This window comes from Mustela nivalis (assembly GCF_964662115.1).
Source record: "Mustela nivalis genome assembly, chromosome: 2".
Classification (NCBI taxonomy): domain Eukaryota; kingdom Metazoa; phylum Chordata; class Mammalia; order Carnivora; family Mustelidae; genus Mustela; species Mustela nivalis.
This window is the reverse complement of record NC_139021.1, coordinates 6,833,194-6,851,710: the sequence shown is the minus strand read 5'-3', so window position 1 is coordinate 6,851,710 and position 18,517 is coordinate 6,833,194. Positions and strand designations below refer to the sequence as shown.

General features: G+C 40.4%; 1 protein-coding gene across 4 annotated transcripts in view; it reads left to right on the top strand.

Moving 5' to 3' along the window:
- The window catches only part of KHDRBS3 (KH RNA binding domain containing, signal transduction associated 3), a 185,602-nt gene that overhangs the window by 54,397 nt on the left and 112,688 nt on the right, over positions 1-18,517 (top strand). For all 4 annotated transcript variants that reach the window (XR_014309145.1, XM_082721608.1, XM_082721610.1 and 1 more), the window contains exon 2: positions 8,564-8,682. Coding sequence is in view for 3 of the 4 variants with exons in the window: in XM_082721608.1 (XP_082577734.1) it covers positions 8,564-8,682 (119 nt within the window). In the remaining variant the exon portion in view is untranslated. The remainder of the gene's footprint in view (positions 1-8,563; positions 8,683-18,517) is intronic.

Below are 18,517 nucleotides of genomic sequence, written 5' to 3'. Positions count from 1 at the left end.
GCCTGTGGCTGGGTCGGTACCTGCCCCGTGGAAGGCCCCGCGGATGACTGTCGGGAGGGAGAGGTGAGGTCAGGGCGCTTGTTCTCTATGGCTTCTTCCCTGTCAGGTCACCGTGAGTTGTCTGGGTCCCTCCGTGGGAGTCTCTGACCCCTGTCAGGCTGCCCTCGCCAGCCAGCCTCCTTCTCTGCCTTCCCTTGCCCCCTCGTGCTTCATGTCTTGGGGCAGTCACCCCTCCTTTGCTAGGTAACCCCGGAGTGCTGGACCATTCTTTGTTGCTCTTGTAGATTCTCTGCACCTGTAACACATTGGCCCTTAATTAAAGCTGCTTCAGATTACCCCGTTTGAATGCCATGTGTTCCCTTCTGGAATCCTCTTTTTTGAGTCATTCACCCAGGGAAAGAACAGAAGCTCTAGGAATAGGCAGAGTTGCGGAATCTCAGGGTTTCTAGTAACAGTTTCTGACCTAAAAGATCAATTCCGTATGGGCTCAGCACAGGAATGTGTGGGTTTGTTAATGCATTCTTTCATTGGCCTTGTATAAAGAATGCATTTTTTCCTCTATAGAAACACTATGTGCTACGACTCCAGTGGGTTGTTAGCCAGAGAAAATGTTTTAATGACCCGTGGATGGAGTATGTCGGGAAAGTGTCCTCATTCAGAGTCCTCAGTTTGAGTCTCGGTGATGTTGCTCACATTTGTAGGATTTTTAGAAATGCATTTTCAAACTTCCGTCATGTGTAAAATGTGAATAATGCTCACCGGTCCTGGAATATTGTCAGGGTGATGGAGACAGAGCAGCAAAAAGACTGAATAAAAGGCAAGGCTATAAGCACGTGTATTTTAATGATGAGTTCTTTTCACCATCCAGTCTCACAGCGTGTGTGTGGGAGCCCTCACCGCATTCCAGGCATCATGGAAGGGATTGAAAGGGGGTGGCTGACAGTCTGTTGGAGAAGCCAGACGGGAAGTAGCAGGTTAGACCTGTGGTAAGCATCATGCTAGAGTGCTGTGTTTTTTTGGCTAACTGGTCTGGGAATTCAAGGACAGCTTTTCCAAGAAGTAGAATTTAGTTGGCAGTACCAAGAGAAGATACCTCAAGGCAAAAAGCCTACACAGTGTTCCAGTCTTAGAGACCACATGTAGAGACCAAAAGCCTACATGTGACACGGTGGATGAGGTGCATTAGAAGCTGTGGACAACAGTGGGTGTTATGGGTTAGGAGAAACAGCATGGGGACAGGAGCACAGATTCCTCCTGTGTGTTTTCTCTGATTGCATTTTCAGTAAACTAGATGGTTTCTCTAAATATGAAGACTTTGCCTCTGACAGCATTCACATTTGTCATCTGTCCACGTCAACTATAAATAAACTGTCTGGTGCCATCTCACAGTGGTTGTTCATCCCAAGAGACTGCTTTATTATCTAGTTGTGTTTTAACCTGCCTCTCTCTCTCTTTCTTTCTCTTTCTGTCCCATCCATGCCACTTGCTCCTGAGTGGCCAGGATGGCCTTAAGGACGTCTTCCAGCACAGCACCCCCCACCTGACGACCTGTAGTAGCTCCCTATGCCTGATCTGTTAAGATCTAAGTTTTGGCCTCCGGAACCTGGCCTGCCCTTTGATGCTCTTGCCCTCACTTCTTCTCTGTGCTGACCCCTCGTCTCACCCTGTACCCGCCCCATCCTTCTGCAGGAAGCCAGGGCTTGGAGTCAGGAAAAGGAGTTCATGCCTAAGCTCATTCCCTGACGGGCTCTGTGATGGCAGGATCTTGTCATCCTTACTCGTCTGATCTATTCCATTTTGTACTGTTTGAAGAGAAAAGGGAAAAATAGGTTTTGCTATCTTAGTAAGACTTCTATCGACTGTACAGTCTGACTCATGGAATGAGCGAATGGAACTCGTGTTACACAGGGCTACTCACCTTCAGTGAAAAATTCATTTTCTTGCCTGACAAACTCCATTCCTTGCCTTGGAGCTAGCTTTTCAAATAATTGCCCAAATTCCAAAGCTGCCAGTCGCTTTCCTGCAGCACTGTGTGCGTTGTATTCTCTGTTTCCATGCCACACATTCTCTGTATTCTGCTCCCAGCTCCTAGTCCCTGTCCTCAACATATCAGAGCCCAGTTAGTCCTTGCTTTTGGGTAGGTGACTCACCTAAGGGAACTGCTCACCTGAGTGAACTTATTGCATTTAAAAAACCGGATTCTCAAATAAAATGTTTTACATGTAGTTTTCGGACATCTGCCTGTTGCTTCAAGTGGAATAAGCAGCCCAGGTAAATTCCCCTACAGTTGCATTAAAATAACACAGGAGTGAATAACTTAAAATGAATGATCAAGAGAGAGTAAGGCTCTGGGTTACTAGCCAAGATGCAAAATATAATCATGGCCCTTTCTTTACAAATTTTTATTCTATTCTGTTTATTTTCAAAAATTTTATAAAATGTTTAGAATTTTACTTTTATGTAATTTAAATGGGTAAAATATTCATGTTTCAAAAATTTTAAACAGGGGCATCTGGGTGACTCCATTGTTAAATGTCTGCCTTTGGCTCAGGGTCCTGGCTGGGATGGAGTCCTGCATCTTTCTGCTCCGAGGGAAGCCTGCTTCTCCCTCTGCTACTCACCCTGCTTATGTTCCCTCTCGCTGCCTCCTCTCTGTCAAATAAATAAATATTTAAAAAAAAATGTCAAACAGGGGTGTCTGGGGGGCTCAGTGAATTAAAGCCTCTGCCTTCAGCTCAGGTCATGATCCCAGGGTCCTGGGATCAAGCCCCACATTGGGCTCTCTGCTCTGTAAGGAGCCTACTTCCTCCTCTCTCTCTGCCTTGCCTCTCTGCCTACTTGTGATCTCTGTCAAATAAAAAAATAAAATCTTTAAAAAAAAGTGTGAAACAGCATAAAAGATAAAGTCCTGTTTATTGTCACCTGATTCCCTCGTGTCTGCTAGTTATCAATGTTGCTAGTTTCTTATCTGTAAGTGGAAGGGTGTTTTCTGCGCATATACAGGCAAATACAAACATATGTTGTTGTTTCATTTTACATTGTGTGTTTGTCTGTGTGTCTGTGTATACTCAGCCATGTATCTGGTGGAGCCTTTTGCTATCAGAACAGAGAGTTCTTAATCTTGTAAAGTAGCTGTCTGCTATTTCATAGTGCATGTGTGTCCTAGCTTCTGTAACCAGGTTCCTGTTAATAGACATTGAGACGATTTTCAGTGTTTTGCTATTAAAGACAATGCTGGAAGCTTTGTACATAATATTTTACGTTTAAGCATGTCTGTGGGTGAATTCTTAAAAATGGAGCTGCTCGGAAAAAGGAAGATATCAATTTAAATATGCTTGATTCTGTGAGAGAATTTAAACTTTTTTTTTTTTTTTTTTTTGAAGATTTGTTTGAGGGGGAGAGAGAGCAAGGGGAAGGGAGAAGAAGAGAAACTCTCAAGCAGACTCCCCAGTGAGAATGGAGCCTGTTGTAGGGCTTAATTCCAGGACCTGAGATCATGACCTGAGCTGAAATCAGGAGTCAGATGCTTAACTGAGGGTCACCTAGGTGCCCTGAATGTAAGCATTTTTAATGAGAATTTATGGTGCTCAAATTATTTAATATTTTAAATGAATAACTGAAAATTTAACACATGTAAATCCAAAGATAATTTGGCTGTTTTGTAGAGGATTATCGGACTTGACTGTATTTGATGGGCTAAAATAAAAAGGTAAATGGCCATTGCTTAGGAAGCTCTGTAGTCACCCAAGGCAAAAACAAAAAAGAAATGAACAAATAAAAATTACATTGTAAAAAAAGAAAGACATTGTAACTGACCCTAGACTTCTGGGATGACAGAAATGTGATGTCCATGGTTTGCAGGAGTGCTTGAGTGGTTAAGCATCTGCCTTTGGCTCAGGTCCTGATCCCAGCATCCTGGAATCAAGCCCTGCATCGGCCTCTTTACTCACCGGAAAGCCTGCTTCTCCCTCTCCCACTCCCCCCTGGTTATGTTCCCTCTCTCGCCGTGTCTCTCTCTATCAAATAAATAAATAAAATCTTAAAAAAAAAAAAAAAGATGTCCTTGGTTTGCAAGCCTAACATTATAATCCCCTACATTATCTAAAACCTAATCACACATTTGCTTATTATTTCGGAGCTGGGAGATGTCATTGGTACACTGCACTGTGTGGTAACAAATGTAATCTGGGGATTAGTAAAAGTCAAATCCCTCATACATTCGACCTCAGAAACCGGATTGGATTTTCTCTATGGTTGGCCTTTACTAGCTACAGTTAACTAAGAGGTCATATCCACCTTGTGGGGGGTCAAGTACCTTTCCTTCCCTACAGAAGTTGAGAGAGGTGGTTGCATGGGCTTTGGAAAATGAAACTCCCAGGAAGGGAGAGGAGTAAATACCAGAAAGCTGCTCCATGATTTCATACCTCATTTTGTACAATCCCCCTCCCCCTGATTTTTTTTTGCATTGTATTTTATGGGACTTAATGAAAACATGAGATTACTTATAATCCTCAGTCAGGTGGAAATTACAAAATTGTTGATTGAATGAATAGTCCCTAAAAAGACCACAGAAGTTTTGACCAGTTTTGAATTTGGTAGCTGGAAGGTCTGGGGAAAGTACAGTAGCCGTGATTTAAGCCAGGCATGTTGGACCCCTGGGACTGGGGCTCCCTCTGCCGCTGCCGCTGTGCAGTCTGCTGGGTCCTTTCCTTGCAGGCCAGCACGCTCGTGGAATGGCCTCAGGTCTTCACAATTTTCAAATAAATCTTACACAGTGAAATACTTTATTTTAACATAATTCCAAGCTTACTTAAAGTAACAAGATATTTTAGCAACAGAACATTTTCAAAGTTGATGGTCTACAGAGGAAATTAGATATTTTATATATTTTAAAAAATTTTTATTTTCCCTTCCAAAATCATAGGTGTATCTCAAACTTTAATGTAACATATTATAAAATACATATTTTTCTAATATTTTAATCTTTATGATCTTATGTGTTGCTTAAAATGTTTACTGTCACTGATGCTAGGAATAACATTTGAATGCTGACTCTGAAGTTACATGTTGTCCGTACATTATAAGTGCTTAAAATCATAAAAATGCAGTGTTATCTGAAAATAGATAATTACACCTATTTTAACATTTATGTATGTTAAAAGTTCTTTTATTCTTTCTACAAATTATATCTAATTTTGTTGAATCTTATATGCTAAAGGCATTTCCAACTGTAGCATAAATGCATAAATAAAAATGTGGAATTAATTTTCTTCTAATTAAAGCTGAAGTCATGAATTATTACACTTGGTGGAGCAGATGGCCTGCGACTTACTGTTCTTTACCGAGGAAAATGGAACTAGTTTAGCTCACGTACACGAGTCCTCCAGGTTTAAACCCCATGTGTGTGCGCACGCACCTGCAAGTGTGTGCTTATGTGTTCCTGGAAAACTTCTGAAAGAGGGTATGATACTGTTACAGTCCTTAACCTCTGGAGTATGGGTGTGGGAGGACCCTCTTCTTTTGATTTTGTGTCCTGTTATACTGTTTTAAATTTTTACCATGTATATATTTCATTTTTATAGGAAAAAATTCAAAGTACCCTTAAAGGTGTTTTCAACAACAGTAACAAGAATCATCTAAGTAAATCTTTGCATTTCACATTCTTCTACCTTCGTGTACATTGTTCCCATACAGATTCTGTTTAGAATCTGTTTTCTGGATGAAAACCTAGGATAATACAAGAAAGCAGACAAAAGAATCGGTTTATTTGGAAGTTTAGTATTTTCTTCTGGGCTTTTTCTGCTTGTCTCCATCTTCCTCCCCTGCACTTGTAATCCCTTTTGTGTAGTGTCTCCTGACACCAGCCCGGTCTCCAGCACCAACTGGCTGTCCAACAGCTCCATCCAGTTCAGTTCTGACAGTGGCTCCTGGAGTTAGGGGAGCGGACACCCCCCCCCTCCAAACAAGGAGGAGGGCTGTGTCCCGCAAGAGTGCCCTCACTTCAGACATAGCTGCGGATGGGGTGCCTGGGCTACCCACACTGCCGCCTGATGAGCTGCAAGCGTGGGGCTTCCACGACTCAGCCTCAGGTTCAGGAATGTGCTAGAGCAACTCTCGGACTCAGGAAAGCACTCTACTTCCCATTATGGTTTGTTCTAAAAAATACAAGTCTGAAACAGCCAAACAGAAGAGGTGGTGTGGAGGCAAGGTGTTGGGGATGGACGCGGGTCTTCCCTGCCCTGTCTCGGCACTCCACCCTCCCAGACCCTGTTGTTGAGGGGGTTTATGGTGTTTTTATTATGTGGGCACAATTGACTAAGTCATTGATGATTGAACTCCTTCGAGCTCCTCTTTTCTCTCCACGGGTGGGAGTGCTGAACGTGCCAGCTTGGCACTTGCTTGGTTTTTCACATGGTTGGTTTTTCTGGCAGCCAGCTCCCTCTTCCTCCAAGTCATCTCATTAGCATAAAGGCCTGTATCGTTGAAAGGGGCTTGTTAGGAATGATAAAGTGCACTCCTGCCTCTCAGGAAACTCGTAGGGTTCTGGGAAATCTGTGCCAGGAACCTGGGACAAAGACCAAATATATATTTTATTATGTCCCACATATATACTGACTTTTTACCGTGCATTGTGAAAGAAAAAATTATTCTGATACTTGTTAAAATAGAAAGGACGACTTTATTCGGGACTATCACGATAGGTGACAAGACGGTTTTGTGGAGAAGAGAGATCAGGTTCAGCTCTGAATACAAGCAAGACAATTGGGCGTTTAGCTCTGAGGAGCAGATGGAGGAGTGGGGGGCGGGGGAGGGGAGGCATCAATGCCATTGGGCTTCTTAGTGGTGACTGAAGTCTCCAGTCAGCAGAGCCTCCATGTATCCTAAGGTGCCATGACAATTTTATTTTCTATCTTACATGACATAAAAAATGGTGGGAGAGACGGAAGTGGCACACTGTCTTTATGGTCAGGCAAAACTGGAGGTAAATCCTGCCTTTGCTATCAGCAAAGTAACCTTTCAGAACTTCCTGTTTGCCAACTCTTGTAAGGATTGAATTATGTCATGAATGTGGCACATATTAAATTCTTAAGTAGTCCTAACCCAACAAGCAGAACAAGTGAATATGTTTGCCCCTTTTATACACCAGGTGCCATCTTTGGGTCTTCTCCATGCTGTGGTTCCCTTCCCTGAACCTGCATATCTTGTGGTCCTTCTGGAAGGAGCAGTGTGTGTACGCATTCATTCAGCTCTCATTCATTCAGCTCTCAAGACACCTGCTTGTGTACCTCTTGGATGGCCAGATGCTGTAGGCAGCAGCGTGAGGAAACAGCATCTGAAATGTTCCAGGGGCTGGGAGGTGCACGGGATATGTGTTTAGTGGCAGATGTTTATTGGATGAAGAGACAGATTTTTACCTAAGAGAGATTTATGTTCTGGTGGGAGAGTATTTTGGTCCACTCGGCCTGTTCTCACAGAACACCAGAGGCTGGGGGGCTGATGAGCAACACAAATTTATTTCTCACAGTTCTGGAGGCTGGAAGTCTAAGACTCACACACCTACAGATCTGGTGTCACGTGAGGGCCCATCTCCTAGTTCTTGGACAGCAGGTCTCTTGCTGTCCTCATGTGGCAGAAGGGGTGAAGGAGCTCCATGCGTAGAGTTTCTTTCATAAGGCACTAGTCCTTCTCCTGAGGGCTCCACCCTCATGACCTAATTACCTCCTGAGAACCCCCCACCTCCTAAGACCATCACGATGGGGATTAGGATTTCAACCTGTGAATGGGAGGTTCCAGACATTGTCTGTAACAGAGATAAATTATGGAGGCACCACATTTTCTTTTCAAGAGGAGTCCTAGTAGAGTTGTATATAAAGTGTTTTCTGAGCATCAAGGTGGCAGTGATTGATTCCTTCCTGCCTGCCTCATTGGTGAAAGGGATTGTCACACATTAAAAGATAGTATTCAGTGTACCTGAATCTTGAAGGAGGTATATGACGTTGAAATAATAACATTTCAGGCAGCGAAAAGAACATTAATGAAGACATGAATGTGTAGTTGATCCGTGTCACTTATGAGAAGGGTAGATTTGGTTGGGGAGGTCAACGCACAAAGTTGTGTGGGACTTTTCATGCCATCATAAAGAATCAGTGCCTGTGGTGTAATCCTCGGAGAACCAGAAGCTAATGGATAGGGATGTCAGTACCTGGTAACACTGAATGGAGAATGTTTTCTGACTCTTCTCAATGGTTTGAGCAGCCTCTCACTAGGATTCCAGAAGGCCCCAAGAAACTTATTTTTGTGTCTGTTTTTTTAGCTAGTTCATTGTTCCGTCCATTAACGTGGGCTGTTGAGATTTGACTTTGCAGAGCCATGGTACGTGCCTTTTTTCTGCTGGTGAAGGAGGTTTGATAAAGTGGGAAATAAGCCGTTACTTGAAAAACTCCTGTTGATTGGATAGTCCGTATTTCTGTACTTGATTTCATACCACAATAATGCTAACAAGAACTTCCAACCTCTGGGGTTTTAAATCAGACACTTCATGGTTATCTTTTTTCTTCCACAGAAATAGAAAAGTTTCAAAAAGGAGAAGGCAAGGATGAAGAAAAGTACATCGATGTGGTGATTAATAAGAACATGAAGCTGGGACAGAAAGTGTTAATCCCTGTAAAGCAGTTCCCTAAGGTAAGACAGCGAGGTTTGCAGGTTGTGGCAAACCTAATCACAAGGGAGCAGATACTGAGTTTATGTTCTGTTTGATATTTTCTTGAGGTGTTTTCCTTTAGCATAGCCCTCCCCTACCTCATACCAACACAGGCACACTTTTAAAGTTAATTAAAAATTAAAAACTTACTTAGTGATCTTATCTTTTTCTGTTTGACTTTAATGTGAGTTAGGGAGCCCTAAAGAATTATGCTTCTGAATCATCCTAGTGATGTGACTCTGGATAACCTACGTAACTTCTACTTTAATTTCTTAATTTGTAAGATGAGGTTGGATTGTTAAGAATTAAATAAGATTATCCATATTAAATGCTTAGCATTGAGTGTAAATACATGAATGTTCAAAATGTTATCTACTCTGCTTCTCTGTTCCAGAAAAATGTTATTTCTCATTTATTGCAAGCATTATGTCATTGAACATAATTACAATAGGTGCTTTAAAGTTTCTATCTGATTCTAAATCTTGGCATTTTAAGTTTGGCATGATTTGATACATTGATACTCTTTCTATCTTATTTTTCTCTCTGGTGAGTGTTCTTGGGCATGTTTTATGCATACTGTTACATACACTGGTAGTCCATTACTTTTGACTGCTCAGTAGTAGTCCATTATCTGAATACACAACAATAAATTTATTCATTCATTCACCAGGGCAGTTTTCAGTTTCAGGTTATTATAGATTAAATTACTGTGAACATTTTCATACAAGTTTTCATACATTTTCATACATTTTGTGTTATGTTTTTATTTCTTTTGAAAGTAAATATATTTTACTCAAAAATATTTTTTGAGTAAATATACACATAAGATTTAACTTGCTATATATTTAATTTTCCAAGAAATTGCCATACTTTTTCCCAAAGCAACCATACCTTGTTGCTTTTCCAGGAACAGTGTGAGCCAGTTGTAGTGGCTCTGTATCCTCATCAGTGTCTGATGTTCTCAATCTGTTGAATTTTTGACCATTTGGATCATATGTTGGTATTTTCCTGTGGTGTTTATTAGCATTTCCCTGATTAGTAATGATGTGTCCATTTCATGTACTTACTGGCCCCTCCTTTATCTTCTGTTTTCGAAGTGTCTTTTAAGGTCCTTTGCCTATTTGTAAATGGTCTGCATGTCTTCTTGTCATTGAGTTGTAGGAGCTTTTCTAAATGTCCCAAAATAAGTCCTTCGTTAGATGTATTTTGTGAATATTTGGCTCAGTCTCTGGCTTTCCTCTTATTTTCTTCATAGTGTCTTATGATCTGTAGAAGTTTTTAATTTCCTGATGTCTGTCTACTATATCAAGTTTTCTTTCCTCTTATGATTATTACCTTCTGTCGACTAACAAATCTTTGCCAGCTTCAAAGAGATGCTAGAGTTGTTTATAAGTTATAAAGCTAGTCTCCTGTGTTTCTCTAAAAGCTTTACCATTATAGTTTTTACTTTTAGGTCTATGATACATTGCAAATTGCTTTTTGTTTATGTTGTGGTACAGAGGGTTCAAAATTTATTTTCTCTCCATGTAGGAATCCAGTTTTTCCAGTACCTTTTGTTGAAAAATGTTTTCCTCCCATTGATGGTGTTAGCACCTTTGATGAAAATTACATAACTGTGTAAATGGGGGTCTGTTTTTTGCACATTCATTTTTGTTTCATTCATCTATTTATGGATCCACATGCCATTACCATACTGTTTTCATTACTGTAGCTTTTTATAATAAGGCATGAAGTTGAGTGATGCGGTCCCTTCAACTTTGTCCTTTCTTTTTAAAGACTACTTATATAGAGGTCCTTTTCAATTCCATGTAAATTTAAGAATTATTAAGTTTCACAAAACATTCTGCTGGGATAATGATTACAGTTGCACTGTATTGATTAATTTATGGAAATACTACATCTTAATAGCATTGAGTCTTCTCTTCCTTGACATGGTATATCTTTCCATTAATAGATTTTTATTTATTTTTTAATTTTTTTCTATTAATAAATTTTTAAATTGCTATTAGCAGTTTATACTTTTCAGGGTAAAACTCTTAGTTGCGTTTTGTTAAATTCATTCTTAAATCTTTTTATGTTTTTTTGATATTATTGTACAATGGATATTTTAAAAGTTTATTTTCCATTTTTTGCCTTTTAATAGAAAATTAGAATATTGACCTTACATTCTGCTACCTTGCCAAATTCAATTGTTTTCATGAGTTTTTTTTATAGATTACTTAGGATATGCTGTGTATACAGTCTTATCACCTACAAAACAGTTTACTTCTTTCCCTCCAATTTTTATGCTTTTTATTTATTTACCTTACATTATTGTATTGGCTAGGATCTCTGTGTAATGCTTGAGTACAAGCAGTGAGATTAGGCCTTCTTTCCTTGTTCCCAGAATGGAAAGCATTAAGAGTGGTAACAGCCAGGGGGTTTTGTAGATGCCCTTTGTTAGGTGAAAGAAGTCCCCTTCTGTCTCAGTTTTGCTGAGAGATTTGATCCTGACTAGGTGGTGAATTCCGTTGAATGGCCTTTTCTGTATCTATTGAAATGAACGTATAAGATTACTTCTTTATACTGTTAATATAGTGAATTTAATTGATTGATTTGTCTAAATTAAACCAACTTTGGATTCGTGGGTTAAACCCTACTTATTATTATCTCTTATATATTGTTGGGTTCAAATGCCTATATGTTCATGGGCAATACTGGCCTATAATTTTTTTTCATATATAACATATTTGTCAGATTTTGATATTAGTGTTATGCTGGTTTCATATAGTGAGGAGTATTCCTTTCCTTTTTTTTTTTTTTTTAACCCCAAAGAATTTATGTCAGTCTGATGCTGTTTCATCCTCAGTATTTGATAGAATTCACCATTGAAACCCTTTGAGCCTTCAGTTTGATGGTGAATTCAAAGTCTTTAATTGACATGGTGTGCTAATCAGATTTCCATTTCATCTTTTGTGGTCTCCCCCCCACCCCCTGACAAGAGATTTATCTATTTCATCATAATATTTTAGCTATTACTTTTTCAAATATTTTTATGCCCCTTTCTTTCTCTACCTTTGGAAACCAGTTACACGTATGGTCACCATTTTGATATTCTCAGAATGGTTCCTCTATCTCTTTTCTCTATTCCCCTCTCCCTGCCACATTCTTCAGATCGACTTATACTTCTGAATCTTTAATTCATGGATTATCTCTTACATTATCTTCATTTTTCTGTTAAGCCCATCAGATAAATTTTTATATCAGGCATTGTAACAATCTGTTTCAGAATTTATTATTTGATTCCTATACAAGTATGTATATGCAAAAAATGTTCTTTCTCTTCTGGGATTTTCTGCTTTTATTCATTATAGGTGTTACATTATTTTGTGTTATTGAGTCAAGATAAAATAGGTGCTTTAAAGTCTCTAATTCTAAAATCCTAGTCATCTTGGATTTGGCCTGAATTGATAAACTTATTTTGATAGTCAGGCATAGTGTTCCAGTTTCTTTGTGTGTCGAGTAATTTTGGATTGTACCCTGGGGGTGGTGAGTGTTGTGTTATCAAGACCCTGGATTCTCTTGTGCTGTTTGAGGAATGTCGGTGACTTTGGATTCAGACAGCAGACTTGTTGAGTATAGTGCACATCTCAGTTCAGTTCTTTTCTTAGTTTGACTTCTGCATTTGTTTTTGGCAACAGGGTCCTAGGGGTCAAGATTTGGGCAGATTTTTACACAAATTTAGAGCCCCCCCCCCCCCCCCCCCCCAGTCTCTGACTCTATCTTTCCTAGTATCCCTCGCTCCCATTTCGGCACTGTGGTTGCCTCAGACTCTGCCACCCAGGCTAAAAACTCTAAACCAGTAAATTTGTCCAGGCCCACTCTTCCAAGTCTTGACTCCCTTCCAGAATCCCCTTGTTTTTAATCATTCTCCAAAGGCTTCAGACAATTGGTTTTTGTATTTTGTCTGCAGTTTAAGAATTTATAGTTGTTGTCTATAAATGGTCATCCTGTTAGGGGCCTACACAGCCATACTTGCAGAACTGAAGATACATATTCTTAGAAAAGAGAAAACTATGTTGTGAACATTTCATAGACAGATTCATTACTAAACATACCTTGGCTTACAGAAACCTTATAAATTGACCACTATGCTTGATACACTATATGCAAAATATGCAGTAGATAGAAAGATGAACACTCTTCTTGTCCTTAAATAGTTCATAGTCTGGTAGGTGATTAATCTGGAATTAATACTTTGTGATTATGAGCGAATATATGAAATAAAATATGGGTGTGAAAGTACCTGAAATAAAATCTCAAATATTGTTTTTCACTGTCAGCTTTGATGAGAATGGGGGCAGACAAATTATAATTTGTGTGTCTAACAGAGAGCAGAGTCTATTTCAAGTACATACAATATCTGAATTAGGCTGCTTAGAATTCCACTGCTTCCAGAACGCTGAGAAAAGAGATTTCTGCTTCGCCAAATTGAGCCTGGGAGTTTCAAGCCAGACTTTTGTGAAGGCTAATCTGGCACTTGCGGCCATTCCAAGAAGAAGCTTTCCTGCTTTCCTGCTGGTGTCCGTGTGTAGAGCAGCTGAAGGAAGCTGGTGACGGTGGGCACCCAGTTACCTGACACGACGGGCCTTCAGCTGCTGGGGCAAGAGGGCAGTGCTGTTTGTGAAACTCCATCCAGTGAGAGGTTTTCCATTAACTGAATGTTTTCGCTCAGTGAACCACTTCGAACTCTTTCGGGGGACAGCCCTGGACGTGAGTGTTTTCAGAGCAGAGCTCAGGCACATTCGCGCCAGAGCTTGTAAAGTGCGAAACTCAAAGTAAACACTGTCTTATGGGGTGTTTTTTAAGACCTAAAGCTGTAGTAATCGTTTTCCAGAGTTTTCCTGTGGAGAAACCCTTACCCTTGGTCCTGAGCGGCGGCTGATGCGCCGTAGGTGCCAAGTCCGCGTTGGAACCGGGAGGGCCTCTGTGGTTTCCCTGTTACGTTGTGTTGTTGTCGCTGTTGTCGTTTCACACATGGCTGAATCCGTCCGTCCACTCCTACTCCTAACATGAGCAGCCTGATGTCCGGGAGATGGCATGAGGGGCCCACGGGCCGGGTGCTCCGGGCAGGCAGAGAGGAGGGTCGTGTGGACTCGGGGAGAGGCCGTCCCGGGAGCGGCTGTCTCTGAGGAAGCTGGCTGGGCCTGGGTCGGAAGTCAGTCAGGGCGAGGTCGCGGGGCAGCGGTGACAGGGAGGCCCAGGGCAGAGAGCAGTTGCGAAATTATAAGCCATTTTACTTGGCGAAACAGGGCAATTTCAGTAAGAAGTGCGGATTTTTATAGAGTAGTAATAGATAAAGTGACCAGAGAGCGGAGCTCGGGGTAGGGCCGGCCAGCGCGGGCTGCGGCGGTTCCACAGGAAGTGACGTGTGAGCGCGCGGCCGGATGCGGGGCTTCTCCAGGCGCCTGGTGCTGGGAACCGTCCGAGCCGCGCTGGGGCGGAGCCGCGCTGGGGCGGAGCCGCGCTGGGGCGGAGCCGCGCTGGGGCGGACTCCGGGGCACGCGTCGGGAAGGCTGGCTCTCCGAGGAAGTGCGATGCTGTGCTGCTGAGGTCGGGTGTCGGCTACAGTGAGGCAACACGTAAAGCAGGGGACAATCCCAGTTGGACGGTTATTTAGGGAAAATTTAAAAAGGCACTTGACTCTAGAGCAGATGCTATGTAGAAGGTAGGACCATGTGCCACTGTCTGCTTTAGGTATCCGTACTTCAATGTACAACAAGTTGGTGCATCTTTTATAACTGGCATAAAAAAAGATTGCCATTTTGGGGGGAAAATGGACCTGCAATTGTTAATTTGGGAGAGACCTTTGAACAGTGATTGTTAAGATTTAGGGTACTGAGTTAAATTCTGTCAGTTTTAGTTGTAAGCTTGAGTTAGATTTATTAATGGTCTTAATCTGCTAGTTGTTTAATCTATTCTAATATATGCATACTAATTATATATGCATACTATTCTAATATATGCATACTATTTTCAAGTAACATTATATTAATCAACATGGTTTATTACATTGAATGTCTTCCTATTATGACCATATTTTGAATTTGATTTATTTCCTGTTTCACAGAAGCTCTTAGGCTAAGGGTCTTAAGAGAGAGAACAGAGAAGTACTTACAGAAACATGTTCCGTCGTGGAGTTTGAATTAAAGCTCAAAAAGACTTTTCTTTTTAAAAGTTGGTTTGTATTTTTTGCTTGTAGCCTGTTGCAGATAAGTAAAAGTCTGAATTTACTACAGGGTAGAAACCTATTTCATAGAAATCTTGATGGGTTTAAAAATTTCCCACAGTAGTATTTTGACAGTTATGTTGGTATGTTAACACTTGCCTTTTATGTGACTCCTAATTGATTTTCAGAAACATATACTATTTTTCCAGAGGCTCAGTGTGAAAATAATGTTTATTTTTTGTGTCCACTTGGTAGTTTATCTGTAGAAATAACGTGATAGCATACTTGTGTGTATGGTACTTGTATGTATGTATGTTAAGTACCATTACAGAAGTTGACGTTGGTGTTGTGGGGATTTTGAAACTTGTTGACATCAAGGAAGGCTGATACTAAAAATTCTCTTCAAGACACATGTATTTGATATGATAAGTTGCGATTAGTCTCCCTCCTGCTATGCATTAACTTTTGGGACACCATGATAAAGTAGGAAGGTCACTCTGGACTCCAGTGCCTCAGGGAATGTACTAACCTATAAGGCTGCTGTTTTTTTTTTTTTTTTTTTTTAAAGTTTTATTTATTTATTTGACAGAGAGAGATCACAAGCAGGAAGAGAGGCAGGCAGAGAGAGAGGAGGAAGCAAGCTCCCCGCCGAGCAGAGAGCCCGACACAGGACTCGATCCCAGGACCCTGAGATCACGACCCGAGCCGAAGGCAGCAGCCCAACCCACTGAGCCACCCAGGCGCCCCAAGGCTGCTGTTTGACCATGAACCATCCAGGTCAACCTCCCTCCATCTCAACAGCCCACACCTCTCAGGGAGCTGAGAGCCGTGTGGTCGCAGGTAGAGATGGAGGGGTACATCAGCAGAGGCTGTTTTCCCCACTATTGTGATCTTGTGACACATTCTGGTGTCATGATAATTAGAAAGTTATTTAAATTGGTATTTGTAAATATGATAGCAACTCAAAAATATTATGAAGAAATTTCAAATCTTATGCTGTGACTTTTCCTTTGTTCTCTTTAAATAATTTTCTAATTCTTTATAGATTGGTTTTTCTTTATAGTTCTTGATTATTGACCAGGAAAGTAGCACTTAAACCAAGTTTAGATTTGTTAAGTGGACTCCAAAAACAGCCAGGCATAAATTACGGGGCTTCTGAAAGAATTTGTGTTCCTGGGGGCACCTGGGTGGCTCAGTGGGTTAAGCCGCTGCCTTTGGCTCAGGTCATGATCTTAGGGTCCTGGGATCGAGTCCCGCATCGGGCTCTCTGCTCAGCGGGGAGCCTGCTTCCTCCCCTCTTTCTCTCTGCCTGCCTCTCTGCCTACTTGTGATCTCTCTCTGTCAAATGAATAAATAAAATATTAAAAAAAAAAAAAAGAATTTGTGTTCCTGGAGAATATTATTTATGTTCCTGAAACATAGAACCAAATTTTATTACTTTAATTTCTCCTCTTCTTGGCAAACCTACACCTTCTCCTGTGTTCTTATTTCACTGAATGACAACACACATACATACCTAAGTTCCCACGCCTGAAATTGGTGTGTGATTTTTGTCTACCAGCTTCTACTTGATTTACCTCCTCCCCCTCCATTCTTGAAATGCCATGACTTTTACATTTATTATTTTTACTTCTTCAATTAATTACAGTTCATCTCTATGTTTGTATTCTATTCCTACTCCTTAATTTATGCTGTTGTCCCTTGCCCATCTTATGTAACAGGCTCTTGTCCAGATCAGTTTCTTGCCTTTAGATTCATAACCTCACAGCCAGAATGTTGAAGTCTGGGAGTTTCTGGTTAAAATTTCAATCTCATTTTTGGATAGTTTGCTTTTTCTAATTTGTTTTGTCATCTGCCCTCCCAAGGAGTAGAACCCAGCCTTGAGCAAAGAGAGATAAAAAGTAATGTAGATTATTTCATATTGCACATTATTTGTGGATGCCTGTATGTATGGATTTTGCCCATATAATCTCCTGGAGTTCTTTGTACGTTTCATTGATTTTTAGAGTTGCTGATGTCTAAATAAGTTGAGCTCCTTGCTGTTTAGAAGTTTAATACTATGTTAAAGTTACAATCAATGTGACAGCACCAAATAATCTTCACTACCAGTAATACTTAGTGATTTGCGGTTGGCAAATTAATAAACTTAAATAATTATTTTTATCTGTAGCTTTAATAGATCACAATAATTTCTGCAGCAAAGAAAATCAATAAAAACTGTGTTGACTAGTGCCATTTGTCCCAGGATAAAATAAATTTTAATTCCACAAGTATTTCTTGAGAAACCGTTATGTAAGAAAAATGGTGACTCAACTATGGGTCCCAGTTACTCCCAAAGGATTGATACTCTAATAGGAAAAACAGAGTACATTTCACTAAATAATATGGGGTAAATACTAAATTAACGTAAGAGGCAGACAGACACTACAAGAATTTAAACATGTAAGAGAGCTATTTTTGGAGAAAGAATTACAGACGGAATTAGATTTAGTCTCTAAGTGTAAGTTCAGGATGTTAAATAAGTAGAGATCAGAGGGGTGGGCAAAGTAACTATTGAGCCAGAATGATTTAATTATGGGAAATAGTAGGTTGTAGCAGTCACTGGAATGATGACAACTACAGCCTTCAGTGCTGTACTTGGGCATCAGAATTTTACATAGCCCGGAGGGAGCCCTGGAAGACTGATGACACTGAGACAGACAACTAGAATGTATAGGGGAAGGTGTTCTATATTCTGAAAGAACTTACTCTTTAAAGTCCTCTTAAAATTTAGGAATGATTGATTTAAACACAAGTTTGGAATTTAAACAAGTTTGGCATGACTTTTATTCTTAGGAAATTCATCTATGTAGAGATGCCATGGAAGTCAGTACTCTAAAACTTGACTTAGTTACTAGCTCTGCTAAGAATCAAGCATGTTGTTTCTGAAACATCCACTCCTTCATGTGGATGCTGTGGTCCCGAGTCTGTTAATAGGTTTAAAGTTGTTTGGAGTTTGGCATTTATGACATCGATTTAATTCAAATAAGATGAGTATTCTGAATATCAACTAAAATGTGGATTTATTTAACTAACCATTGGGTTAGTGGTTACATTATTGGAATCTAAAATGGCCCGTAGAGCTAATAAAAGTGGTGATCTGGTCTTTCCTTTCCAGCGAAGGCACGTAAGATAAATCTTGTACACTCTTTACTTTCCGTTCTTGCCCTTGGGTGGGAATCAGAGGAGTGTGGAGATTATGAACAAAATGTGTTTCTTGAGTGTCTAATTCTCTTTCCCAGGTAAGGTAAAAGCAAATGCTCGGGTGATGTTTTCCAAAGTGGGATGTATGCACAACAATATTTTTGGTGCTAGAAACACTTGCTAGAACTTCTGTGTTAATGTATATGTATATAGCTTACGGTTTTCTATGTGTCAGACACTTTTCCAGCATCTTATATGTATTAACTACATGTAAATAATTTTCACAACTTTAGGAGGGAATGATCATCTCCTGTTCACATATGGGAAAAAAAAAAAAAAGAATAGAGAATTAATTTGCTAAGGGTTACACAGTTACTAAGTAACAGGCATTTGAGTCCCAAAAATCTGGCTCCAGAGCCCATGCT